This window comes from Poecile atricapillus, chromosome 33 (genome assembly GCF_030490865.1).
Source record: "Poecile atricapillus isolate bPoeAtr1 chromosome 33, bPoeAtr1.hap1, whole genome shotgun sequence".
Lineage (NCBI taxonomy): Eukaryota > Metazoa > Chordata > Aves > Passeriformes > Paridae > Poecile > Poecile atricapillus.
Genome location: NC_081281.1, coordinates 1,538,566 through 1,566,420, shown reverse-complemented (window position 1 = coordinate 1,566,420; position 27,855 = coordinate 1,538,566). Strand labels below are relative to the sequence as shown.

The 27,855-nt window shown below is 46.5% G+C and overlaps 2 protein-coding genes across 5 annotated transcripts in view; both read right to left on the bottom strand.

The window, feature by feature from the left end:
* Window positions 1-1,414: 1,414 nt before the first annotated feature.
* TUFT1 (tuftelin 1) lies at window positions 1,415-27,855 on the bottom strand. Of its 4 annotated transcripts, none has more exons than XM_058860626.1 (12): window positions 27,765-27,855; window positions 24,755-24,865; window positions 23,546-23,611; window positions 20,962-21,063; window positions 18,821-18,895; window positions 15,483-15,539; window positions 11,000-11,128; window positions 7,869-7,963; window positions 6,328-6,433; window positions 4,267-4,350; window positions 3,366-3,466; window positions 1,415-1,618 (listed from the first exon to the last, which is right to left on the bottom strand). In XM_058860626.1, exons 1-12 carry the CDS (start codon window positions 27,804-27,806, stop codon window positions 1,570-1,572), a joined length of 1,017 nt encoding a protein of 338 aa, XP_058716609.1. In that variant the 5' UTR covers window positions 27,807-27,855; the 3' UTR covers window positions 1,415-1,569. The 4 variants fall into 4 exon arrangements, with proteins under 4 accessions (XP_058716609.1, XP_058716608.1, XP_058716611.1 ...); XM_058860625.1 differs by having other exon boundaries at window positions 24,755-24,868; window positions 27,765-27,849; XM_058860628.1 differs by lacking the exon at window positions 15,483-15,539 and having other exon boundaries at window positions 24,755-24,868; window positions 27,765-27,849.
* CGN (cingulin) overlaps window positions 24,878-27,855 on the bottom strand; it is a 72,424-nt gene continuing 69,446 nt past the window's right edge. The window contains exon 22 of the mRNA XM_058860622.1: window positions 24,878-24,916. The gene's annotated coding sequence lies outside the window, so the exon portion shown is untranslated. The remainder of the gene's footprint in view (window positions 24,917-27,855) is intronic.

Here is a 27,855-nt window from a genome sequence, read left to right as displayed (position 1 = left end):
TGAGGAACTGGGAGCAACTGGGAAGGGAATGGAGAGGAACTGGGAGCAACTGGGAGCAACTGGGATGGGAATGGTGAGGAACTGGGAGCACTGGGATGGGAATGGTGAGCACTGGGAGCACTGGGAGCACTGGGAGCGTTTTCCATCCCAAGCCGGTGCTCGGAGCAGACGGAACCGATTTTATTTCTCCATCCAAAATCCGGGAATTCCCAACATTCCAAAGAAATCCCGGAATTCCCAACATTCCAAGGGAATCCGGGAATTCCCAACATTCCAAGGGAATTCCCAACATTCCAAAGAAATCCCGGAATTCCCAACATTCTGAGGAAATCTGGGAATTCCCAACATTCCAAGGGAAATCCTGGGAATTCCCAACATTCCAAGGGAATTCCCAACATTCCAAGGGAATCCAGGAATTCCCAACATTCCGAGGAAATCCCGGGAATTCCCAACATTCCAAGGGAATCCCCAACATTCCAAGGGAATCCAGGAATTCCCAACATTCCAAGGGAATTCCCAACATTCCAAGGGAAATCCGGGAATTCCCAACATTCCAAGGGAATTCCCAACATTCCAAGGGAATCCTGGGAATTCCCAACATTCCAAGGGAATCCCAACATTCCAAGGGAATCTGGGAATTCCCAACATTCCGAGGGAAATCCGGGAATTCCCAACATTCCAAGGGAATCCGGGAATTCCCAACATTCCAAGGGAATCCCAGAATTCCCAACATTCCAAGGGAATTCCCAACATTCCAAGGGAATCCGGGAATTCCCAACATTCCAAAGAAATCCTGGAATTCCCAACATTCCAAGGGAATTCCCAACATTCCAAAGAAATCCCGGAATTCCCAACATTCCAAGGAAATCTGGGAATTCTGAGGTGAAATCCGGGAATTCCCAACATTCCAAGGGAATCCCAGAATTCCCAACATTCCAAGGGAATCCCAGAATTCCCAACATTCCAAGGGAATCCCGGGAATTCCCAACATTCCGAGGGAATCCCGGGGGGATCCCGGCCGGAGCCTCCGGGGTCAAAGGTCGGGATCGGGGCATTCCTGAGCCAAAATTCCCGGGAATTCCGGCCTGTGCCCATCCCCCACCTCACCGGGAGGATCCCAGGAATTCACGGAAATAAATACAGGGAACGAATCCCGAAAAATCCCGGGAATTCCCACGGGAATGGATTTGGCGGGAAAACGACAAAAAAAGGGGCGGATTTATGGAATTTTGGCGGGAAAAAAAAAAAATGGAATTTTCTGGGATTGAGGATTTTTCCCAAAGTCCAGGAATTGGTGCTGGAAGTGGCGGATCCCGAATTTTTTTTGGGAATTTTTCTTGGGGAAATTCGGGTTTTGAGATGGAAAATCCCAAAAAAAAGGGAAAAAAACCAAACTTTGGAATTCAGGAGGTGAAATCCCAAAAAATCCTTGGGAAAAAGGGGGGAAATTCCCGATTCCGGCACGGGAACGGCGCCTGGAGCCATCCCAAAATTCTTCCCTCGGGAAAGGCTCCGAGTCCAGCGGGAATTCCGGGAATTCCGGGAATTCCGGAGGGGGAATTCTGGGATTCAGGTTTCCACCACTCGGATCAGGGGCAGCGGCTTCGGGAGGCGTTTGCTGGGGAAAAAAAAAACCGGGATAAAAAAATGTGGGAAAAGGGTTTTTTGGGAATTCTGGGATTGCCAGGAATTGCTGGGGGAGGATTTGGGATCGGGGAAATGGAGGCGGATTTTGGTTATTCCCAAATTTGGAACTGGAGAATCCCAAAATTCCTAAAGTTGGGCTCAAAATCCCATGAAAATCCCAAAATCCAGGAGTTCATCTCCGAAATCCAAGGAGAATCCCCAGATCAGGAAGAGATCCTGGAATTCCCGACCCAAATCCCAGAATTCCCGACCCAAATCCCGGAATTCCCAACATTCCCGACCCAAATCCCAACATTCCTGACCCCAATCCCAGAATTCCCGACCCCAATCCCAGAATTCCAGACCCAAATCCCGGAATTCCTGGAATTCCCGACCCCAAATCCTGGAATTCCCGACCCCAATCCCGGAATTCCCGGCATTCCCAATCCCGGCATTCCCGACCCCAATCCCAGCCCAAATCCCGACATTCCCAACCCAATCCCGACCCCAATCCCGGAATTCCCGACCCCAATCCCGGAATTCCCGACCCCAATCCCGGCATTCCCGACCCCAATCCCAGCCCAAATCCCGACATTCCCAACCCAATCCCGACCCCAATCCCGGCATTCCCAACCCAATCCCGGAATTCCCGACCCCAATCCCGACATTCCCGACCCAAATCCCAACATTCCCGACCCCAATCCCGGCATTCCCGACCCAATCCTGGAATTCCCGACCCAAATCCCGGAATTCCCAACCCAATCCCAACATTCCCGACCCCAATCCCGGAATTCCCGGCATTCCCAATCCCGACATTCCTGACCCCAATCCCAGCCCAAATCCCGACATTCCCAACCCAATCCCAACCCCAATCCCGGAATTCCCGACCCAAATCCCAACCCAATCCTGGAATTCCTGGAATTCCCGACCCCAATCCCGGAATTCCCGACCCAAATCCCGGAATTCCTGGAATTCCCGACCCCAATCCCGGAATTCCCGGCATTCCCGACCCCAATCCCGGCATTCCCAGCCCAATCCTGGAATTCCCGATCCCGTAATTCCCGGAATTCCCGACCCCAATCCCGGAATTCCCGACCCCAATCCCGACATTCCCGACTCAAATCCTGACCCCAATCCCGACATTCCCGATCCAAATCCCGGAATTCCTGGAATTCCCGACCCCAATCCCAACATTCCCGACCCCAATCCCGGAATTCCTGGAATTCCCGACCCCAATCCCAGCATTCCCGACCCCGATCCTGGAATTCCCGGCATTCCCGACCCCAATCCCGTAATTCCCGGCATTCCCGACCCCAATCCCGACATTCCCAGCCCAATCCCAGAATTCCCAACCCAATCCCAACATTCCCGACCCCAATCCCGGAATTCCTGACCCCAATCCCGACATTCCCGACCCCAATCCCAGAATTCCCAACCCAAATCCCAGAATTCCCGACCCAAATCCCGGCATTCCAAACCCCAATCCCGACATTCCCGACCCAAATCCTGGAATTCCCGACCCAAATCCTGGAATTCTTGACCCAAATCCTGGGATTCCCGACCGCAATCCCGACATTCCCGACCCATTCCTGACCCCAATCCCGGAATTCCCGACCCAAATCCCGGCATTCCCGACCCCAATCCCGGAATTCCCGACCCCAATCCCGGAATTCCCGACCCCAATCCCGGCATTCCCGACCCCGTCATTCCCGTCATTCCCGTCATTCCCGCTGCCGGACCTGCTGACGTATTCGGATCGGGATCGACTCCGGGCTCCGCTCCCGGCCCTGCTCACTTGTTTCTCGATCAGGTGCTCGATCCGGTCGTGCATCTCCAAATTCTGGGAATAAAAAAATCCGGGAATTCGGGAATTTGGGATTTTCCAACCCCCTGGAGAGGCCTTGGGATGGTCTTGGAATGGGAATTTTTATTGGGATTTGGGGAATTCCGGAGGGATTTGGGTTTTTTCCGCGGGAAAAATGAGGATTGGGAGTTTTACTCTTGTGGAATTCCCAAGTTTTGCTTTTGGATTGGGAATTTTCCGGGGATTTCTTAAATCCGGTGGGAATTTCCTGGCTCGGGTGGGAATTTGGGGAATTTGGGGAATTTGGGGAATTTGGGGAATTTGGGAGTTTTTTTCTGGGTTTTTTTTGGGTGTTTTGGGGTCTTTTCAAGTCCTGATTCCGTCCTTTTTCCCAACTTTTCCCAACTTTTCCTCCATTCCCAGATTCCCAACCACGCCCACCAACCCAAATCCCGACATTCCCAACCCAATCCCAACATTCCCGACCCAATCCCAAAATTCCAGACCCAAATCCTAAAATTCCTGACCCAAATCCCAAAATTCCCGACCCAATCCCGACATTCCCAACCCAATCCCAAAATTCCTGACCCAAATCCCGGAATTCCCAACCCAAATCCCGGAATTCCCGACCCAAATCCCGGAATTCCCGACCCAAATCCCGGAATTCCCGACCCAATCCCGACATTCCTGACCCAATCCCAAAATTCCTGACCCAAATCCCGAGCCAATCCTGGAATTCCCGACCCACATCCCAAAATTCCTGACCCAAATCCCAACCCAAATCCCGGAATTCCCGATCCAATCTCGGATCCGTTCCCGCGGAATTCCGGCCCCACCTCCGCTTCCAGGTACGAAACTCTTTCCTTCAGCTCCTGGATCGCCGCGTCCTTGGCCTGGATCACGCTCTTGGAATTCTGCAGCTGCAATCCCAAAATTCCCAAAAGTTTGGGAATTCCCGCATTTTTCCCAGATTCCCCCCCCCCCCCGTTTTTTTTTCTGGATTTTTTCCCGATTTTTTCCCGGATTTTTCCCGATTTTTCCCTGTTTTTTTCTGGATTTTTCCCGTATTTTTTCCATATTTTTTCCCAGATTTTTCCCAGATTTTTTCCCTTTTTTTCCCTGGATTTTTCCCAAATTCCCCCCCCCCCTCGTTTTTTTTCTGGATTTTTTCCCGATTTTTTCCCGGATTTTTCCTGATTTTTCCCTGTTTTTTTCTGGATTTTTCCCGATTTTTTCCCTCTTTTTTCCCGATTTTTCCCAGATTTTTCCCAGATTTTTCCCTTTTTTTTTTCCCGGATTTTTTCCCGGATTTTTCCTGGATTTTTCCCAGATTTTTTCCCTTTTTTTTTCCTGGATTTTTTCCAGATTTTTTCCCCCCCAGTTTTTTCCTGGATTTTTCCCCTTTTTTTTTCCTGGATATTTTCCCAGATTTTTCCTGGATTTTTCCCAGATTTTCCCCTTTTTTTTTCCTGGATTTTTCCCAGATTTTTTCCCCCGCAGTTTTTTCCTGGATTTTTCCCGATTTTTTCCCGGATTTTTCCCGATTTTTCCCTGTTTCTTTCTGGATTTTTCCCAGATTTTTTCCCTTTTTTTCCTGGATTTTTCCCAGATTTTTTCCCTTTTTTTTCCTGGATTTTTCCCAGATTTTTTCCCTTCTGTTTCCTGGATTTTTCCCAGATTTTTCCCCTTTCTTTTTCCCGGATTTTTTCCCAGATTTTTCCTGTATTTTTCCCAGATTTTCCCCTTTTTTCTCCTGGATTTTTCCCAGATTTTTTTCCCCCCCAGTTTTTTCCTGGATTTTTCCCGATTTTTTCCCAGATTTTTCCCTGTTTTTTTCTGGATTTTTCCCGATTTTTTCCCTCTTTTTTCCCGGATTTTTCCCAGATTTTTTCCCTTTTTTTTCCTGGATTTTTCCCAGATTTTCCCCCTTTTTTTTCCTGGATTTTTCCCAGATTTTTTCCCTTCTGTTTCCTGGATTTTTCCCAGATTTTTTCCCTTTTTTTCCCGGATTTTTCCCAGATTTTTTCCCTTTTTTTTCCCAGTTTTTCCCTGGTTTTTTCCCATGTTTTTTCCCCATTTCTTCCCCATTTTTTTCCCCATTTCCCCCCCATTTTTCCCTGATTTTTTCCTGGGTTTTATCCCATTTTTTTCCCGGATTTTTTTCTGTTTTTTTCCCATTTTTTCCCCCCATTTTTTCCCAGATTTTCCCTAATTTTTTTCCTGCTTTTTCCCCATTTCCCCTCATTTTTTCCCCATTTTCCCCCTGATTTTTCCTGGATTTTCCCCAGTTTTTCCCAGATTTTTTCCTGCTTTTTATCCCATTTTTCCCCCCCATTTTTCCCAGATTTTTCCCCATTTTTCCCCCTTCCCTCCCCTATTTTTTCCCAGATTTTTCCCAGATTTTTCCCGGATTTTCCCGGGATTTTTCCCGGATTTTTCCCATCACCTGCTCGATCATCTGGCGCACTTTGCGCTGCTGACTCTTCAGCATTTTCCCAGACTTTTCCTGAATTTTTCCCAGATTTTTCCCAGATTTTTCCCAGATTTTTCCCAGACTTTTCCCAGATTTTTCCCAGATTTTTCCCAGATTTTTCCCGGATTTTTCCCAGATTTTTCCAGGATTTTCCCCCTTTTTTCCCATCACCTGCTCGATCATCTGGCGCACTTTGCGCTGCTGACTCTTCAGCATTTTCCCAGATTTTTCCAGATTTTTCCCAGATTTTCCCCAGATTTTTCCCAGATTTTCCCCGGATTTTTCCGGGATTTTTCCCAGATTTTTCCCAGACTTTTCCCAGATTTTTCCCGGATTTTCCCCAGATTTTTCCCGGACTTTTCCCGGATTGTTCCCGGATTTTTCCCAGATTTTCCCGGGATTTTTCCCGGATTTTTCCCATCACCTGCTCGATCATCTGGCGCACTTTGCGCTGCTGACTCTTCAGCATGTCGTCCAGGTGATGAATTTTCTCCCGGAGCGTCGCCACCTCCTTTTCCAGCTGGGATGAGCTGGGAAAAAAAAAAAATCAGGAAAAATCACCGGGAATCCAAAAAAAAATCTGGGAATTCCCACGTCAAAAAAAACCCAAAAAATCCGGAATTCCTACTCCAAAAACAGCCCGGGAATGGTGGCATCCCAAAAAAAATGGGAATTCTGAGATGAAAAACTGGGATTTTCACCCCCTAAAAAATTGGGAATGGCCACGGCAAAAAAACTCTGGAATTCCCATTGAAAAAAATCCCTGGGAATGCTCGTCCTGGAAAAAAATCTGGGAATGTTTATGGAAAAAAAACCCCAAAAAACAAACCTTGGAATTCTCACTCATTTTTCCCGGGATTCCCATTTTTCCCAGGATTCCCATTTTTCCCGGGATTCCCGTTTTTCCCGGCATTCCCATTTTTCCTGGGATTCCCCCATTCCCAGGATTCCCCCATTCCTGGAATTCCCATTCCCGGAATTCCCCCATTTTTCCCGGGATGGATTCCCCCATTTTTCCCGGAATTCCCATTTTTCCCAGAATTCCCGTTTTTCCCAGAATTCCCCCATTTTTCCCAGAATTCCCATTTTTCCTGGGATTCTCCCATTCCCAGAATTCCCCCATTCCTGGGATGAATTCCCCCATTTTTCCCAGCATTCCCATTTTTCCTGGGATGGATTCCCATTTTTCCTGGCATTCCCATTTTTCCCACCATTCCCATTTTTCCCAGCATTCCCATTTTTCCCAGCATTCCCATTTTTCCCAGAATTCCCTCATTTTTCCCAGCATTCCCATTTTTCCCAGCATTCCCGTTTTTCCCAGCATTCCCATTTTTCCCGGCATTCCCCCATTCCCGGCATTCCCATTTTTCCCAGCATTCCCATTTTCCCGCCATTCCCGTTTTCCCGGAATTCCCATTTTTCCCAGAATTCCCATTTTTCCCGGGATTCCCATTTTTCCCAGAATTCCCATTTTTCCCGGAATTCCCATTTTTCCCGGGATTCCCCCATTTTCCCGGCATTCCCATTTCCCCAGAATTCCCGTTTTTCCCGGAATTCCCGTTTTTCCCTGGATTCTCCCATTTTCCCGGAATTCCCATTTTTCCCAGAATTCCCATTTTTCCCAGAATTCCCATTTTCCCCGGAATTCCCGTTTTCCCCAGAATTCCCGTTTTTCCTGGAATTCCCCCATTTTCCCCAGAATTCCCGTTTTCCCCAGGATTCCCATTTTTCCCAGAATTCCCGTTATTCCCGGAATTCTCATTTTTCCCAGAATTCCCATTTTTCCCGGCATTCCCATTTTTCCCAGAATTCCCGTTTTTCCCAGAATTCTCCCATTTTTCCCGGAATTCCCATTTTTCCCAGAATTCCCGATATTCCCGGGATTCTCCCATTTTTCCCGGATTCCCGTTTTTCCTGGGATTCTCCCGTTTTTCCCGGAATTCCCGATATTCCCGGGATTCTCACCGCTCCTGCTGGGCCGCCCGGGTCCCCTCGGCCTCGCGGAGCCTCCTCAGCTCGGCCTGGCCCAGCTCCAGGCGCTCCCGGAGATCCCGCTGCTCCTGCCGCCGGACACAGACCGGAACAGCGGGAATGGGATAGCGGGAATGGGAATGGGAACAGCGGGAATGGGAACAGCGGGAATGGGAATGGGATCGGAACAGTGGGAATGGGATAGCGGGAATGGGAATGGGAACAGCGGGAATGGGAACAGCGGGAATGGGAATGGGATCGGAACAGCGGGAATGGGATATCGGGAATGGGAATGGGAACAGCGGGAATGGGAACAGCGGGAATGGGATGGGAACAGCGGGAATGGGAATGGGAACAGCGGGAATGGGAATGGGAATGGGATAACGGGAATGGGACGGGAACAGCGGGAACGGGATATCGGGAATGGGAATGGGAACGGCGGGAATGGGAATGGGAACAGCGGGAATGGGAACAGCGGGAATGGGAATGGGAACAGCGGGAATGGGATGGGAACAGCGGGAATGGGAACAGCGGGAATGGGAATGGGAACAGCGGGAATGGGAACAGCGGGAATGGGAATGGGATAGCGGGAATGGGAACAGCGGGAATGGGAACAGTGGGAATGGGATAGGGGGAATGGGATCGGAACAGCGGGAATGGGATAGCGGAACAGCGGGAATGGGAACAGCGGGAATGGGAATGGGAACAGCGGGAATGGGATGGGAACAGCGGGAATGGGAACAGCGGGAATGGGATAACGGGAATGGGAATGGGAACAGCGGGAATGGGATCGGAACAGCGGGAATGGGAATGGGATGGGAACAGCGGGAATGGGAATGGGAACAGTGGGAATGGGATGGGAACAGTGGGAATGGGATAACGGGAATGGGAATGGGATATCGGGAATGGGATGGGAACAGCGGGAATGGGATAGCAGGAATGGGAATGGGAATGGGAACAGCGGGAATGGGAATGGGAATGGGAACAGCGGGAATGGGATCGGAACGGCGGGAATGGGAATGGGAATGGGATGGGAATGGGATGGGAATGGGAATGGGATGGGAATGGGACAGGAACGGGAATGGGACGGGAACAGCGGGAATGGGATATCGGGAATAGTGGGATATCGGGGATGGGAACAGCGGGAATGGGATGGGAATGGAATGGGAATGGAATGGGAATGGGAGTGGGAATGGGAATGGGATGGGAATGGGATGGGAATGGAATGGGAATGGGAGTGGGAATGGGAATGGGATGGGAATGGGATGGGAATGGAATGGGAATGGGAGTGGGAATGGGAATGGGATGGGAACAGCGGGAATGGGATCGGAACGGCGGGAATGGGAATGGGAATGGGGTGGGAATGGGAATGGGAATGGGATGGGAATGGGATGGGAATGGGATGGGAATGGGACAGGAACGGGAATGGGACGGGAACAGCGGGAATGGGATATTGGGAATAGTGGGATATCGGGAATGGGATGGGAATGGGATGGGAATGGGATATTGGGAATGGGATGGGAATGGGATGGGAATGGGATATTGGGAATAGTGGGAACGGGATGGGAATGGGATATTGGGAATGGGATGGGAACAGCGGGAATGGGACGGGAATGGGATGGAAATGGGATGGGAATGGGACGGGAATGGTGGGAATGGGGCGGGAATGGGATATTCGGAATGGGATGGGATATTGGGAGGGGAATGGGATGGGATATTGGGAATGGGATGGGATATTGGGAATAGCGGGAATGGGACAGGAACAGGATGGGAATGGGATATTGGGAATGGGATGGGAACAGCGGGAATGGGGCAGGAATGGGACGGGAATGGGATGGGATATTGGGAATGGGATGGGAATGGGACGGGAATGGGACGGGAATGGGATGGGAATGGGGTGGGATATTGGGAATAGCGGGAATGGGACGGGATATTGGGAATGGGGTGGGATATCAGGATTGGGTCAGGATATTGGGAATGGGATGGATCCCAAATGCACCGATGGATCCCGATCCCAAATGTTCTGATGGATCCCGAATGCCCTGATGATGGATCCCGATCCTGATCCCAATGACGGATCCCAATCCCAATCCTGATCCCGATCCCAATGATGGATCCCGATCCCGATCCTGATCCCAATCCCAATCCCGATCCCGATGATGGATCCCGATCCCGATCCCGATCCTGATGATGGATCCCGATCCCAATCCCAATCCCAATCCCAGTTATGGATCCTGATCCCGATCCCGATGATGGATCCCAATCCCGATCCCAATCCCAATCCTGATCCTGATCCCGATCCTGATCCCGATCCCGATCCTGATGATGGATCCCGATCCCGATCCTGATCCTAATCCCGATCCCAATCCCAATCCTGATCCCGATCCTGATCCCAATCCCAATCCTGATCCTGATCCCAATCCCGATCCCCATCCCAATCCCAATGATGGATCCCGATCCCGATCCCGATCCCGATCCCAATGATGGATCCTGATCCCAAATGCCCCAATGATGGATCCCGATCCCGATCCCAATCCCAATCCCGATCCCAATGATGGATCCTGATCCCAAATGCCCCAATGATGGATCCCGATCCCAATCCCAATCCCAATGATGGATCCTGATTCCAAATGCCCCAAAGATGGATCCCGATCCTGATCCCAATCCTGATCCCAATCCCGATCCCGATCCTGATGATGGATCCCGATCCCGATCCCGATCCTGATCCCGCTCCCGATCCCGATGATCCCGATCCTGATCCCCATCCCAATCCCGATCCCGATTCCAATGATGGATCCCGATCCTGATGATCCCGATGATCCCGATCTTGATCCCAATCCCAATCCCGATCCTGATCCCAATCCCGATCCCAATCCCAATGATGGATCCCCATCCCAAATGCCCCAATGATGGATCCCGATCCCAATCCCGATCCCAATGATGGATCCTGATCCCAAATGCCCCAATGATGGATCCCGATCCTGATCCTGATCCTGATCCTGATCCCGATCCCGATCCCGCTGCTCCAGATCCCGCTGCTCCCGATCCCGCTGATCCCGATCCCGCTGCTCCCGATCCCGCTGATCCCGCTGCTCCCGATCCCGCTGATCCCGCTCCCTCAGCACCTTTTCCGTGTTCTCCAGGAGCCTCTGGAGCTCCTGCACCTTCAGCTCCCTCTCGGCCGCTTCCTGCTCCGCCTGGCGCCGCCCGCGCTCCGCCCGCTCCGCCCGCTCCCGCAGCTGCTCCTGCCAGCGCTGCCACGGGAAAACGGCAATGGAGAGACCCGGAATGTTCCGGAATCTTCCATGGGCAAGGAGATCCCAAAAAAAAACCCGGAAACCTTCCCTGGCCAGGGAGATCCCACAAAAAAAAACCCGGGAATGGAGAGACCAGGAATGTTCCGGAACCTTCCATGGGCAGGGAGATCCCACAGAAAATCCCGGGAATGGAGAGACCAGGAATGTTCCGGAACCTTCCCTCAGCGGGGAGATCCCACAGAAAAACCCAGGAATGGAGAGACCTGGAATGTTCCGGAACCTTCCATGGCCAAGGAGATCCCAAAAAAACCCCCGGGAAACCTTCCCTGGCCAGGGAGATCCCAAAAAAAACCCCGGGAATGGAGAGACCAGGAATGTTCCAGAACCTTCCATGGCCAGGGAGATCCCAAGTAAAAGCCCCGGAAACCTTCCCTGGGCAGGGAGATCCCGCAAAAAACCCGGGAATGGAGAGACCCGGAATGTTCCAGAACCTTCCCTGGGCAAGGAGATCCCACAGAAAATCCTGGGAATGTTCCGGAACCTTCCCTCAGCAGGGAGATCCCGCAAAAAAAACCAGGGAATGGAGAGACCGGGAATGTTCCAGAACCTTCCATGGCCAGGGAGATCCCACAGAAAACCCCGGGAATGGAGAGGCCTGGAATGTTCCGGAACCTTCCCTGGGCAGGGAGATCCCATAGAAAATCCTGGGAATGTTCTGGAACCTTCCCTGGGCAGGGAGATCCCACAAAAAAACCCCGGGAATGGAGAGACCGGGAATGTTCCGGAACCTTCCCTGGGCAGGGAGATCCCGAAAAAAACCCCAGGAATGGAGAGACCGGGAATGTTCCGGAACCTTCCATGGGCAGGGAGATCCCGCAAAAAAACCCCGGGAATGGAGAGACCGGGAATGTTCCGGAACCTTCCCTGGGCAGGGAGATCCCAAAAAAAAACCCCCAGGAATGGAGAGACCAGGAATGTTCCGGAACCTTCCATGGCCAGGGAGATCCCAAAAAAAAACCCGGAAACCATCCCTGGCCAGGGAGATCCCGCAAAAAAAACCCGGGAATGGAGAGACCTGGAATGTTCCGGAACCTTCCATGGGTGGGGAGATCCCGCAAAAAAAACCCAGGAACCTTCCAGAACCTTCCCTGGCCAGGGAGATCCCCCAAAAAACCCCAGGAATGTTCTGGAACCTTCCCTCAGCGGGGAGATCCCAAAAAAAACCCCGGGAATGGAGAGACCGGGAATGTTCCGGAACCTTCCATGGGCAGGGAGATCCCACAGAAAACCCCGGGAATGGAGAGACCCGGAATGTTCTGGAACCTTCCCTGGGCAGGGAGATCCCACAAAAAAAACCCAGGAACCTTCCAGAACCTTCCCTGGACAGGGAGATCCCCCAAAAAACCCCAGGAATGTTCCGGAACCTTCCCTGGCCAGGGAGATCTCGCAAAAAAACCCCGGGAATGGAGAGACCCGGAATGTTCCGGAACCTTCCCTCAGCGAGGAGATCCCAAAAAAAACCCTGGGAATGGAGAGACCCGGAATGTTCCGGAACCTTCCCTCAGCAGGGAGATCCCACAGAAAACCCTGGGAATGTTCTGGAACCTTCCCTCAGCGGGGAGATCCCGCAAAAAACCCCGGAAATGGAGAGACCCGGAATGTTCTGGAACCTTCCCTCAGCGGGGAGATCCCGCAAAAAACCCCGGAAATGGAGAGACCCGGAATGTTCCGGAACCTTCCCTGGGCGGGGAAATCCCACAGAAAACCCCGGGAATGGAGAGACCCGGAATGTTCCGGAACCTTCCATGGGCAGGGAGATCCCGCAAAAAATCCCAGGAATGGAGAGACCCGGAATGTTCTGGAACCTTCCCTCAGCGGGGAGATCCCACTAAAAACCCCGGGAATGGAGAGACCCGGAATGTTCTGGAACCTTCCATGGGCAGGGAGATCCCACAGAAAACCCTGGGAATGGAGAGACCCGGAATGTTCCGGAACCTTCCATGGCCAGGGAGATCCCACAGAAAATCCTGGGAATGTTCCGGAACCTTCCCTGGGCAGGGAGATCCCACAAAAAATCCCGGGAATGGAGAGACCTGGAATGTTCCGGAACCTTCCATGGGCGGGGAGATCCCGAAAAAAATCCTGGGAATGGAGAGACCGGGAAGGTTCCGGAACTTTCCTTGGGAGAAAGATTTTCCTGGAGATGCCTCAAAAATCCCCAGAGCTTTGGAGAGAAAAAATTCCTCAGAAAATTCCAGGATTTCCATAGGAAAAAAAAAACTGGGAATGGATCCCAAGGAACATTCCAGAATTTCCTGGAAATCCTGGAAATCCCTGGAAAAAAAGCCCTGGGAATGGATCCCAAGGAAAATTCCGGAATTTCCTGGAAATCCTGGAAATTCCTGAAAAAAAAACCTGGGAATGGATCCCAAGGAAAATTCCAGAACTTCCTGGAAATCCCTGTAAAAAAAACCCTGGGAATGGATCCCAAGGAAAATTCCAGAACTTCCCTCTCCAGGAAGATTTTCCCAGAAATTCCAGATTTTCCCAGAGATCCCAAAAAAAATCCTTGAGAGTTAAAATTCCTTGGGAAAATTCCCGGATTTTGGAGGGAATTTTTGGGAAAAGGAAATCCCGGAATTCCGGGGGAAGCTCCGGGACTGGGCGGGGCCGATGACGTCATCGAGATTCCCAAAAAAACATCCGGGAGCGGCCGGAATGGATCCGGGAAAGGGATAATTAACGGGGGGAGGGGCAGCAATTAATGCCAGGGAGGGATAATTAACGAGGGAGGGGTAATTAATGAATGGGGGAGGGGATAATTAATGGGGGAGGGGATAATTAATGGGGGAGGGGATAATTAATCCTTCGGAAAAATTCCAGGATAAATCCAGGATAAATCCAGGAAAAAATGGGTAAAAATTAGGGATAAATCCAGGAAAAATCCAGGATAAATCCAGGATAAATCTGGGATAAATCCAGGATAAATCCAGGAAATAATCCAGGAAAAATCCAGGAAAAAATGGGTAAAAATTAGGGATAAATCCAGGATAAATCCAGGATAAACCTGGGATAAATCCAGGATAAAGCCAGGAAAAAATAGGTAAAAATTAGGGATAAATCCAGGAAAAAATCCAGGATAAATCCAGGATAAATCCAGGATAAATCTGGGATAATTCTGGGATAAATCCAGTAAAAATTAGGGATAAATCCAGGAAAAAATGGGTAAAAATCCAGGAAAAAATCCAGGATAAATCCAGGAAAAAATGGGTAAAAATTAGGGATAAATCCAGGCTAAATCCAGGATAAATCCAGGATAAATTTTCCAACCATCAAAAAATTCCCCAAATTTTGGGGTTTCCAACCATCAAAAATTCCCAAATTTTGCATTTTCCAGCCATCAAAAATTCCCAAATTTTGTGTTTTCCAACCATCAAAAATTCCCAAATTTTCTGTTTTCCAACCATCAAAAATTCCCAAATTTTGGGTTTTCCAACCATCAAAAATTCCCAAATTTGGTTTTTCCAGGAGATCAAAAATTCCCAAATTTTGGTTTTTCCAACCATCAAAAATTCCCAAATTTTCTGTTTCCAACCATCAAAAATTCCCAAATTTTCTGTTTTCCAACCATCAAAAATTCCCAAATTTTGGGCTTTCCAACCATCAAAAATTCCCTAATTTTGGGTTTTCCAACCATCAAAAAATTCCCAAATTTTGCGTTTTCCAACCATCAAAAGTTCCCAAATTTTGGTTTTTCCAACCATCAAAAATTCCCAAATTTTGCATTTTCCAACCATCAAAAATTCCCAAATTTTCTGTTTTCCAACCATCAAAAATTCCCAAATTTTTGACTTTTCCAAGAGATCAAAAATCCCCAAATTTGGTTTTTCCAACCATCAAAAATTCCCAAATTTTGGTTTTTCCAACCATCAAAAATTCCCAAATTTGGTTTTTCCAGGAGATCAAAAATTCCCAAATTTTGCATTTTCCAACCATCAAAAATTCCCAAATTTTGTGTTTTCCAACCATCAAAAATTCCCAAATTTTGCATTTTCCAACCATCAAAAATTCCCCAAATTTTCTGTTTTCCAACCATCAAAAATTCCCAAATTTTTGACTTTTCCAAGAGATCAAAAATCCCCAAATTTGGATTTTTTAGCCAAAATCGAAACCTCCAAATTCCGGATTAAAAATTGGAATTTTGGGATTCAAAATTTGGCGGAAAACACCAAAAAATTCCCAAATGAATCCCAAAATTCCCAATTTTTGGTGGGAATTTTTTTGTTTTAACATTTTTTACTCCGATCCCGAATCCCATCCCGGAAAATTCCGGAATTTTCTCGTTCCCTACCGGATTTTCCTGGGAATTTCCAGGGCAGGAACAGCTCCTGTTGCTCTCCAGCACCACCTGAAATCCGGGAAAAAAGGAAAAATTGGGATTTATCCCGATTTTTTTTCATTCCTGAGATTCCCAATTCCCTTTTCCCAAATTTCCATGGATTTATTCCCATTTTTTCCCCCCATTTCTGAATTTTTTCCTTCCCAATTTGGGGCAAAATCCGGGAATTTTGGCCAAGGAACGACTCAAAAATTCCAAGATTTTCCCTGGGAGCTCCAAAATCTCCCCAGGAAACCCCAAATTTTCCCATTTTCCACCCAAAAATTGGGAATATTCCCATTTTCCCACCCAAAAATTGGGGATATTCCCATTTTCCACCCAAAAATTGGGAATATTCCCATTTTTCCACCCAAAAATTGGGAATTTTCCCATTTCCCACCCAAAATTTGGAATATTCCCATTTTCCAACCAAAAAATTGGGAATTTTCCCATTTTCCACCCCAAAAATTGGGAATTTTCCCATTTTCCCACCCAAAAATTGGGAATATTCCCATTTTCCCACCCAAAAATTGGGAATATTCCCATTTTCCCACCCAAAAATTGGGAATATTCCCATTTTCCACCCAAAAATTGGGAATATTCCCATTTTTCCACCCCAAAAATTGGGAATATTCCCATTTTCCCAAAAAAAATTTGGAATTTTCCCACCAAAAAATTGGGAATATTCCCATTTTCCTACCCAAAAATTTGGAATTTTCCCATTTTCCACCCAAATATTGGGAATATTCCCATTTTCCCACTAAAAAATTGGGAATTTTCCCATTTTCCCACCCAAAAATTTGGAATTTTCCCATTTTCCACTCAAAAATTGGGAATATTCCCATTTTCCCACCCAAAAATTGGGAATATTCCCATTTTCCACCCAAAAATTGGGAATTTTCCCATTTTCCACCCCAAAAATTGGGAATTTTCCCATTTTCCACCCCAAAATTTGGGAATTTTCCCATTTTCCACCCAAAAAATTGGGAATATTCCCATTTTTCACCCAAAAATTTGGAATATTCCCATTTTCCACCCAAAAATTTGGAATTTTCCCATTTTCCCACCCAAAAATTGGGAATATTCCCATTTTCCCACCAAAAATTTGGAATATTTCCATTTTCAAACCAAAAAATTGGGAATATTCCCATTTTCCAACCAAAAATTGGGAATTTTCCCATTTTCCCACCCAAAAATTTGGAATTTTCCCATTTTCCCACCCAAATATTGGGAATATTCCCATTTTCAACCCCAAAATTGGGAATTTTCCCATTTTCCACCCAAAAATTGGGAATATTCCCATTTTCCCACCCAAAAATTGGGAATTTTCCCATTTTCCACCCAAAAATTTGGAATTTTCCCATTTTCCACCCAAAATTTGGAATATTCCCATTTTCCACCCAAAAATTTGGAATATTCCCATTTTCCCACCAAAAAATTGGGAATTTTCCCATTTTCCACCCCAAAAATTGGGAATTTTCCCATTTCCCACCAAAAAATTGGGAATTTTCCCATTTTCCCACCAAAAAATTGGGAATATTCCATTTTTCCACTAAAAAAAAGGGGAATTTTCCCCTTTTTTCACCCAAAAGTTGGAATTTTTTCACCCAAAAATTGGAATTTTTTCACCCAAAATTTGGAATTTTTTCACCCAAAATTGGAATTTTTTCACCCAAAAATTGGAATTTTTTCCCCCAAAAATTGAAATTTTTTCACCCAAAAACTGGAATTTTTTTACCCAAAAATTGGAATTTTTTCACCCAAAAATTGGAATTTTTTCACCTAAAAATTGGAATTTTTTCACCCAAAAATTGGAATTTTTTCACCCAAAAATTGAAATTTTTTCACCCCAAAATTGGAATTTTTTCACCCCAAAATTGGAATTTTTTCACCTCAAAATTGAAATTTTTTCACCCAAAAATTGAAATTTTTTCACCCAAAAATCGCAATTTTTTCACCTAAAAATTGGAATTTTTTCACCCAAAAAATCTGAATTTTTTCACCTAAAAATTGGAATTTTTTCACCCAAAAATTGGAATTTTTTCACCCAAAAATTGAAATTTTTTCACCCAAAAATTGGAATTTTTTCACCTAAAAATCTGAATTTTTTCTCCCAAAAATTGAAATTTTTTCACCTAAAAATTGGAATTTTTCACCCAAAATTGGAATTTTTTCCCTTTTTTACCCCAAATTCCTTCTGGAATTTTTTTTTTTTGAGGAAATTCCCAATTTTTTGGGGTAATTCCCGATTTTTTTACCTCTGAGCTCTCCTGGAATTCCCGGAATTCCTGAAATTCCTGGAATTCCGGCCGGGTCTGGAGTTTGGTGCTCAAATCTTCGCGGAGTTTTTTGAGGACGCTCCCAGCCTGGGAAAAATGGGGGGAAAAAGGGAAAAAAATTGGGATTTTTTTGGGATTTGGGAATTTTCTGGGAATTTTGGAGGAGTTGGGAATTTTTGGGATAATGGGGAGGGGGAAAAATGGGAATAAAACCAAATAAAAATGGGGAAAAATCAAATTAAATCAAATTAAAAATTAAAAAAAAAAAGGAATTTTTGGGTATTTTTAGGGAAAATTTGGGAAAAATTTTTGGTGGGAATTTTGTGGGAATTTTGGGGGGAAAATTCCAGGATTTTGGGGCTGAAATTTGCAGAATTTTATGGGATTTTTGTTGGTTTTTTTAAAATTTTAGGGAAAATCCAAGGAATTTTAAAGGAATTTGTGGGATTTTGTGGGAATTGTTGGGAATTTTAAGGGAAAACCAAGGAATTTTTGAGGATTTTGTGGAATTTTGAGGGATTTTGTGGGATTTTGAGGGGAATTTGTGGGAATTTGAGGGGAATTTGTGGGAATTTGAGGGGAATTCGTGGAATTTTGAGGGATTTTTTTAGGGAAAAATCAAGGAATTTTTGAGGATTTTGTGGAATTTTGTGGAATTTTTGGAAATTTGAGGGGAATTTTTGGGAATTTGTGGGGAATTTTGGGGAATTTTAGGGCAAACCCAAGGAATTTTAATGGAATTTTTGGGATTTTTGAGGATTTTGTGGGAATTTGAGGGATTTTTTTAGGGAAAACCAAGGAATTTTTGAGGATTTTGTGGAATTTTGTGGAATTTTGGAAATTTTCGTGGAATTTTTGGGAATTTGAGGGGAATTTGTGGGAATTTGAGGGATTTTTTAAGGGAAAAATAAGGAATTTTGTGGGATTTTTGGAATTTTTGCGGGAAAACCAAGGAATTTTCGAGGATTTTGTGGAATTCTGTGGGATTTTTGTGGGAATTCATGGGAATTTTGGGAATTTTGGGAATTTCACCTCCTGGATGTGCCGGACTTCGCTCTTGAGCTGCGTCACCGGCTCCTCGTGGTCGGAGCGAGTCTTGAGATAAACCTGGAATGGGAATGGGAATAAATCGGAATTTTTGGGAATAAACCGGGATTGGGAATGTTCCAAATCCATCCCGGAATTCCCACGGAGTCGGGGAAAAATTCCCAAAAATTCCCTTTTTTTTTTGACTTTGAGTTTTCCTGTTAAATCTGAATTTTCCAGGTTTTTGGGGGGGAATTTTTGGGAATTTTTTGGGAATTTTTTGTGGGAATTTTGTGGGAATTTTGGGAGAATATTGGGGAATTTGGGGGAATTTTTTTGGAATTTTATGGGGGAATTTTGGGGAATTTTGGGGGAATTTCTTGGGAATTTTTGTGGAATATTGGGGAATTTCTTGGGAATTTTGTGGGAATTTTGTGGGAATTTTTTGGGAATTTTGTGGGAATTTCAGGGAAACTTTTGGGAGGATTTCTTGGGAATTTTGGGGGAATTTCTTGGGAATTTTGGGTGAATATTGGGGAATTTGGGGGAATTTTATGTGGGAATTTTGTGGGAATTTTGTGAGAATATTGGGGAATTTGGGGGAATTTTTTTGGAATTTTATGGGGGAATTTTGGGGGAATTTCTTGGGAATTTTTGGGGAATATTGGGGAATTTCTTGGGAATTTTGTGGGAATTTTGTGGGAATTTTTTGGGAATTTTGTGGGAATTTCAGGGAAACTTTTGGGAGGATTTCTTGGGAATTTTGTGGGAATTTCTTGGGAATTTTGGGTGAATATTGGGGAATTTGGGGGAATTTTATGTGGGAATTTTGGGAGAATATTGGGGAATTTGGAGGAATTTTTTTGGAATTTTATGTGGGAAATTTGTGGGAATTTTGTGGGAATTTCAGGGGATCTTTTGGGAGAATTTCTTGGGAATTTTGTGGGAATTTTGGGGAATTTCTGGGGAACTTTGGGGGGAATTTTGTGGGAATTTTGTGAGAATATTGTGGAATTTTAGGAGAATTTCTTGGGAATTTTGTGGGAATTTGGGGGGAATATTGGGGAATTTCTGGGAATTTTCTGTGGGAAGTTTGTGGGATTTTGGGGGAATTTTGGGGAATTTTTGGGGAATTTCTTTGGAATTTTTGGGGAATATTGGGGAATTTTCTGGGAATTTCTTGGGAATTTTGTGGGAATTTTGTGGAATTTCTGGGGAACTTCTGTGGGAATTTTGTGGGAATTTTGGGAGAATATTGGGGAATTTTAGGGGAATTTCTTGGGAATTTTGTGGGAATTTCAGGGGAACTTTTGTGGGAATTTCTTGGGAATTTTGTGGGAATTTTGGGAGAAAATTGGGGAATTTTAGGGGAATTTCTTGGGAATTTTGGGGGAATTTTGGGAGAAAATTGGGGAATTTTAGGGGAATTTCTTGGGAATTTTGTGGGAATTTTGTGGAATTTCTGGGGAACTTCTGTGGGAATTTTGTGGGAATTTTGTGAGAATATTGGGGAATTTTTGGGGAATTGCTTTGGAATTTTTGGGGAATTTTAGGCGAATTTCTTGGGAATTTTGTGGGAATTTTGTGGGAATTTCAGGGGAACTTTTGTGGGAATTTCTTGGGAATTTTGTGGGAATTTTGGGAGAAAATTGGGGAATTTTAGGGGAATTTCTTGGGAATTTTGTGGGAATATTATGGAATTTCAGGGAAACTTTTGTGGGAATTTCTTGGGAATTTTGTGGGAATTTTGGGAGAATATTGGGGAATTTTAGGGGAATTTCTTGGAAATTTCTTGGGAATTTTGTGGGAATTTCAGGGGAACTTTTGGGAGAATTTCTTTGGAATTTTGTGGGAATTTTGTGGGAATTTCAGGGGAACTTTTGTGGGAATTTTGTGGGAATTTGGGGAAATTTCTTGGGAATTTTGGGGAAATTTCTTGGGAATTTCTTGGGAATTCTGTGGGAATTTTGTGGGAATTTCTGGGTGGGAATTATGGGAATTTCTTGGGAATTTTGTGGGAATTTCAGGGGAACTTTTGTGGGAATTTCTTGGGAATTTTGTGGGAATTTTGTGGGAATTTTGTGGGAATTTTGTGGGAATTTCAGGGTGGGAATTTTGGGAATTTCTTGGGAATTTTTGGGAATGACCTTGATGATCTCCTCGTCTCCATCCTTGGATTTGACGCATTCCGAGGCCAAGGAATTCCCGTCGGATCTTTTGGCCACCATGGCAAAGGCTCTTCCCACCGGCTTGGCAGGGAAAAACGGGAATTCCAGGGAAAAAATTCCCAAAAAAAACCGTGGAATTGGAATTTCCCACCCTCAAGCCGGTGGCTGGGCGGGAATTATCCCAAAATTCCCGGATTTTCCAGGAAAATCCCAGATTTTCCCACCCAGATTTAGCCCAAAATTCCCATTTTTCTCCCCAAAAATCCCAAATTTCCCTCACAAATTCCCAAATTCCCCATAAATTCCCAGATTTTCCCCAAAAATTCCCAGAATTTGCCCCAAAATTCCCCCCAAACTCCCAAATTTCCCCCAAACTCCCAAATTTCGCCCCAAAATTCCTGATTTCTCCCCATAATTCCCAGATTTCTCCCCAGAATTCCCAGATTTTCCCCCCAAAAACTCCCGAATTTCCTCCCCAAATTCCCAATTAACTCCAAAATTCCCATTTTTCCCCTCTAAATTCCCATTTTTCCCTCAAAATCTCCCAAATTTCACCCCCAAATTCCCCATTTTCCCCCAAATTCCCAGATTTCCCCCCAGAATTCCCAGATTTCCCCCCAGAATTCCCAGATTTCCCCCCAGAATTCCCAGATTTTCCCCCAGAATTCCCAGATTTTCCCCTGAATTCCCAGATTTCCCCCAGAATTCCCGGATTTTCCCCAGAATTCCCAGATTTCCCCCCAAATTCCCAGATTTTCCCCAGAATTCCCGGATTTTGCCCCAGAATTCCCAGATTTTCCCCCAGAATTCCCAGATTTACCCCCAGAATTCCCAGATTTCCCCCAGAATTCCCGGATTTTCCCCAGAATTCCCAGATTTCCCCCAGAATTCCTGGATTTTCCCCAGAATTCCCAGATTTTCCCCAGAATTCCCAGATTTCCCCCCAGAATTCCCAGATTTTCCCCAGAATTCCCGGATTTTCCCCAGAATTCCCGGATTTTCCCCCAGAATTCCCGGATTTTCCCCAGAATTCCCGGATTTTCCCCGGAATTCCCGGATTTCCCCCAGAATTCCCAGATTTTCTCCCAGAATTCCCGGATTTTCCCCAGAATTCCCAGATTTCACCCCCGAATTCCTGGATTTTCCCCCAGAATTCCCGGATTTTCCCCCAGAATTCCTGGATTTTCCCCAGAATTCCCAGATTTCCCCCAGAATTCCCGGATTTCCCCCCAGAATTCCCCCAGAATTCCCAGATTTTCCCCAGAATTCCCAGATTTTCCCCCAGAATTCCCAGATTTTCCCCAGAATTCCCAAATTTCACCCCCAAATTCTCAGATTTTCCCCAGAATTCCCAGATTTTCCCCAGAATTCCCAGATTTTCCCCAGAATTCCCAGATTTTCCCCAGAATTCCCGGATTTTCCCCAGAATTCCCGGATTTTCCCCCGAATTCCCAGATTTCCCCCCAAAATTCCCAATTTCCCCCCAGAATTCCCGGATTTCCCCCAGAATTCCCGGATTTCCCCCCAAATTCCCAGATTTTCCCCCAGAATTCCCGGATGTTCCCCTGAATTCCCGGATTTCCCCCCAGAATTCCCCCAGAATTCCCAGATTTTCCCCAGAATTCCCAGAATTCCCCCAGAATTCCCAGATTTTCCCCAGAATTCCCAGATTTTCCCCCCAGAATTCCCAGATTTTCCCCTGAATTCCCAGATTTCCCCCCAGAATTCCCAGATTTTCCCCAGAATTCCCGGATTTTCCCCCAGAATTCCCAGATTTTCCCCCAGAATTCCCGGATTTTCCCCAGAATTCCCAGAATTCCCCCAGAATTCCCAGATTTTCCCCAGAATTCCCAGATTTTCCCCAGAATTCCCAGATTTTCCCCCAGAATTCCCGGATTTCCCCCCAGAATTCCCCCAGAATTCCCAGATTTTCCCCAGAATTCCCAGATTTCCCCCAGAATTCCCGGATTTCCCCCAGAATTCCCAGATTTCCCCCAGAATTCCCGGATTTTGCCCCAGAATTCCCGGATTTTCCCCAGAATTCCCGGATTTTCCCCCAGAATTCCCCCAGGATTCCCGGATTTCCCCCAGAATTCCCAGATTTTCCCCAGAATTCCCAGATTTCCCCCCAGAATTCCCGGATTTTCCCCAGAATTCCCGGATTTTCCCCCCCAAATTCCCAGATTTTCCCTCCAGAATTCCCAGATTTTCCCCAGAATTCCCAGATTTTCCCCAGAATTCCCGGATTTCCCCCCAGAATTCCCCCAGAATTCCCAGATTTTCCCCAGAATTCCCAGATTTCCCCCCAGAATTCCCAGATTTTCCCCAGAATTCCCGGATTTCCCCCCAGAATTCCCGGATTTTCCCCAGAATTCCCGGATTTCCCCCAGAATTCCCAGATTTTCCCCAGAATTCCCAGATTTCCCCCAGAATTCCCGGATTTTCCCCAGAATTCCCGGATTTCCCCCCAGATTTTCCCCAGAATTCCCGGATTTTCTCCCAGAATTCCCAGATTTTCCCCAGAATTCCCAGATTTTCCCCAGAATTCCCGGATTTTCCTCACCTTCTGTTTGGGCCGATCCCCGGGGGGGTCCCTGGGCAGGCGCAGCCTCAGCCCCGGCCCGGCCTCCTGCGGAAAACCGGGAATAAAAACCGGGAATAAAAACCGGGATTTGGGAATTTTGGGGATAAAAAAGGAAAAAAAAGGAAAAAAAAATTAAAAAAAAAAAATTCAGGAAAAATCTGGTAAAAAATCCAGGAAAAATTTGGGATAAATCCAAGATGAATCCGGGATAAATCGCGGAGAAATTAGGGATAAATCCAGGAAAAATCCAGGATAAATCCAGGATAAATCCAGGGAAAATCCAGGAAAAATCCAGGAAAAATCCAGGAAAAATCCAGGAAAAATCCAGGAAAAAGATGGGTAAAAATTAGGGATAAATCCAGGATAAATCCAGGATAAATCTGGGATAAATCTGGTAAAAATCCAGGAAAAATCCCGGATAAATCCAGAAAAAAATCTGGGATAATTCTGGTAAAAATCCAGGATAAATCCAGGAAAAATCCAGGAAAAAAAAGAGAAAAAATTAGGGATAAATCCAGGAAAAATCCAGGATAAATCCAGGAAAAATCTGGGATAAATCTGGTAAAAATCCAGGAAAAGTCCGGGATAAATCCAGGAAAAAAATGGGTAAAAATTCCAGGATAAATCCAGGATAAATCCACGATAAATCCAGGGAAAAAAAAGGGAAGAAATTAGGGAAAAATCCCGGATAAATCCAGGAAAAAAATGGATAAAAATCCCGGATAAATCCAGGAAAAAATGGGAAAAAATTAGGGATAAATCCAGGAAAAATCCAGGATAAATCCAGGAAAAAAATGGGTAAAAATCCAGGATAAATCCAGGATAAATCCAGGAAAAATCTGGGATAAATCCGGGAAAAATCCAGGATAAATCCAGGAAAAATCCAGGATAAATCCAGGAAAAAATGGGAAAAAATTAGGGATAAATCCAGGAAAAATCCAGGATAAATCCAGGAAAAAATGGGAAAAAATCCAGGATAAATCCAGGAAAAATCCAGGAAAACAAATGGGTAAAAATTAGGGATAAATCCAGGAAAAATCCCAGATAAATCCAGGATAAATCCAGGATAAATCCAGCCCTTCCCACTTTTTTCCACTGGGATCAGGAATTGTGGAGGGAAGGAAAAACGACGCCAGATCCCGAATTTTTTTTATTTTTTGGGAATTTTTCCAGAATTTCAGGACTCACCTCTGGATTCCAGGCAGATTTGGGGTCCCCTCCGGAATTTTCCAGGGATCCAGGGGAGTTTTCCAGGCTGGAAAATTCCAGGAATTCCGTGGGACGCCTCATGCTCAGCTCCTGCTGATCCAGAAAATTCCCAAAATTCCCAAAATTCCCAAAATTCCCAAATTCTCATCCCGAGGAATTTTTCCAGCCTGACCCCAGGGGGATTTTTCTTTTTTTGGGAATTCACCAGGAATGGGAATTTTGGGAATCCCAAAAAATCCTGGGATGGGAACTCCTAAAAATTCCAGGGAATCCCAAGGAAAAAACTCCGGGAATTTTGGGAATTCCCAAAAAATCCTGGGATGGGAACTCCTAAAAATTCCAGGAGTGGAGAATCCCAAGGAAAAAAACTTCTGGGAATTTTGGGAATTCCCAAAAAATCCTGGGATGGGAACTCCTAAAAATTCCAGGGAATCCCAAGGAAAAGATTCCGGGAATTTTGGGAATTCCCAAAAAATCCTGGGATGGGAACTCCTAAAAATTCCAGGGAATCCCAAGGAAAAAAATTTCTGGGAATTTTGGGAATCCCAAAAAATCCTGGGATGGGAACTCCTAAAAATTCCAGGGAATCCCAAGGAAAAGATTCCGGGAATTTTGGGAATTCCCAGAGATCCCAAACCTTTCAAAAGGTTGGGAATGAGGAATTTCCCTCTGGAAAACTGGGAAAAGCATCCCAGAATCCCGGGAAAAATCCCAGTTTCCCAAATCCATAAAAAAATCCCTGGGATCTTTGGGATTTGAGGCTCAAAATTCCCAAAATTCCCGGGATTTGGGGCGGGGTTGGATTTTTTTGGGAATGTTCCAACCCCGCCCCGAGGCCCAGCCGAGAAAAGCGGGAAAAAAAACCGGGAAAAAAAAAAAATTTGGGAAAACTCCTGAAATCCCAGCTGGGAAAATTTGGGATTTGTAATTCCCAACCCCCCCCCAAAAAAATCGGGATTTTGGGGATTTTTGGGAAAGATTCCCGAGGAATTTGTGGGAAAAGGAGAAGGGAAAATCCCGGGATGAGGTTTGGGGTTGGAATGGGGGGAAAAAAGGGATTTGGGATCCCTAAAAATTGGATCCAGGAAGGGGAAAAATCCCGGGAATTCCGGGAATTCCGGGAAGGAGGAAAAGGAGGAATCCCGCGGTTTTTAGGGAAAGGATCCGGGAATTTTTTGGGAAGGATTTGGGAATTTGGGGAGGGATCCCGGGAATTCCAAAGGGATTTGGGATCCCCCAAAAATCCATGAGAGGGGAAAAATCCTGGGAATTCTGGGGAGGGGTCCCGGGGGAACTTTTTTGGGAAGGATTTGGGAATTTGGGGAGGGATCCCGGGAATTCCAAAGGGATTTGGGATCCCCCAAAAATCGTTTCAGGAGGGGGAAAAAATCCCGGGAATTCCGGGAATTCCGGGAAGGAGGAAAAGGAGGGGTCCGGGAATTTGGGGGAGGGGTCCCGGGGTTTTTAGGGAAAGGATCCGGGAATTTTCGGGGAAGGATTTGGGAATTTGGGGAGGGATCCCGGGAATTCCAAAGGGATTTGGGATCCCCCAAAAATCCATGAGAGGGGAAAAATCCTGGGAATTCTGGGGAGGGGTCCCGGGGGAACTTTTTTGGGAAGGATTTGGGAATTTGGGGAGGGGTCCCGGGAATTCCGGAGGGATTTGGGATCCCCCCAGAATCGTTTCAGGAGGGGGAAAAAATCCCGGGAATTCCGGGAATTCCGGGAATCCCGGGAAGGAGGAAAAGGAGGGGAGGTCCCGCGGTTTTTAGGGAAAGGATTCGGGAATTTTTTGGGAAGGATTTGGGAATTTGGGGAGGGGTCCCGGGAATTCCGAGTCCCCCAAAATCGCTTCAGGAGGGGGAAAAAATCCCGGGAATTTCGGGAATCCCGGGAAGGAGGAAAAGGAGGGGGGGTCCCGCGGTTTTTAGGGAAAGGATCCGGGAATTTTCGGGGAAGGATTTGGGAATTTGGGGAGGGGTCCCGGGAATTCCGGAGGGATTTGGGATCCCCCGAAAATCCATGGGGGGGGAAAAATCCTGGGAATTCTGGGGAGGGGTCCCGGGGGAACTTTTTTGGGAAGGATTTGGGAATTTGGGGAGGGGTCCCGGGAATTCCGAGTCCCCCCAAAAATCGTTTCAGGAGGGGGAAAAAATCCCGGGAATTCCGGGAATTCCGGGAATGAGGAAAAGGAGGAAAAGGAGGGGGGGGTCCCGCGGTTTTTAGGGAAAGGATCCGGGAATTTTCTGGGAAGGATTTGGGAATTTGGGGAGGGGTCCCGGGAATTCCAAAGGGATTTGGGATCCCCCAAAAATCCATGGGGGGGGAAAAATCCTGGGAATTCTGGGGAGGGGTCCCGGGGGAACTTTTTTGGGAAGGATTTGGGAATTTGGGGAGGGGTCCCGGGAATCCCGAATCCCTCAAAAATCGTTTCAGGAGGAGGGGGAAAAAATCCCGGGAATTCCGGGAATTCCGGGAATTCCGGGAAGGAGGAAAAGGAGGGGGGGTCCCGCGGTTTTTAGGGAAAGGATCCGGGAATTTTTTGGGAAGGATTTGGGAATTTCGGGAGGGGTCCCGGGAATTCCAAAGGGATTTGGGATCCCCCAAACTCTTCCCAGGACGGGGGAGGAGTTGGGAAGAGCCCGAGAGTTCCGGGAATGGGGAAAGGAGAGGAATTTTGGGAAAGGGGATCCAGGAATTTTCAGGGAAGGCTCCCGAGGTTTTTTAGGGAAAAGCTCCAGGAATTTTGGGAAGGGATCCGGGAATTTGGAGAATCCCAAAAAAAGGGGGAAAAAACCCGAAAAATCCCGGGAGTTCCGGGAAGAGCCAAAAAAAGGCCCGGAAGTTTTTTTGGGAGGGGGGGGGAGGAAAATCCAGGGAATTTTGGGGGGGGAAGGAGTGAGAAAAACGCGGGAATTTTTTTAGGGATGGAGGCGGGAATTTTTTGGGGAAAGGATTTGGGAATTCGGGGAAGGATCCGGGGTCTCACCGCCTTTTCCAGGAGCGCGGCCCAGCCCTGGAGCCCGTTCATGGCCCCGCCGCCACTTCCGCCTCACCTGAGCCAGGTGGCCACGCCCACC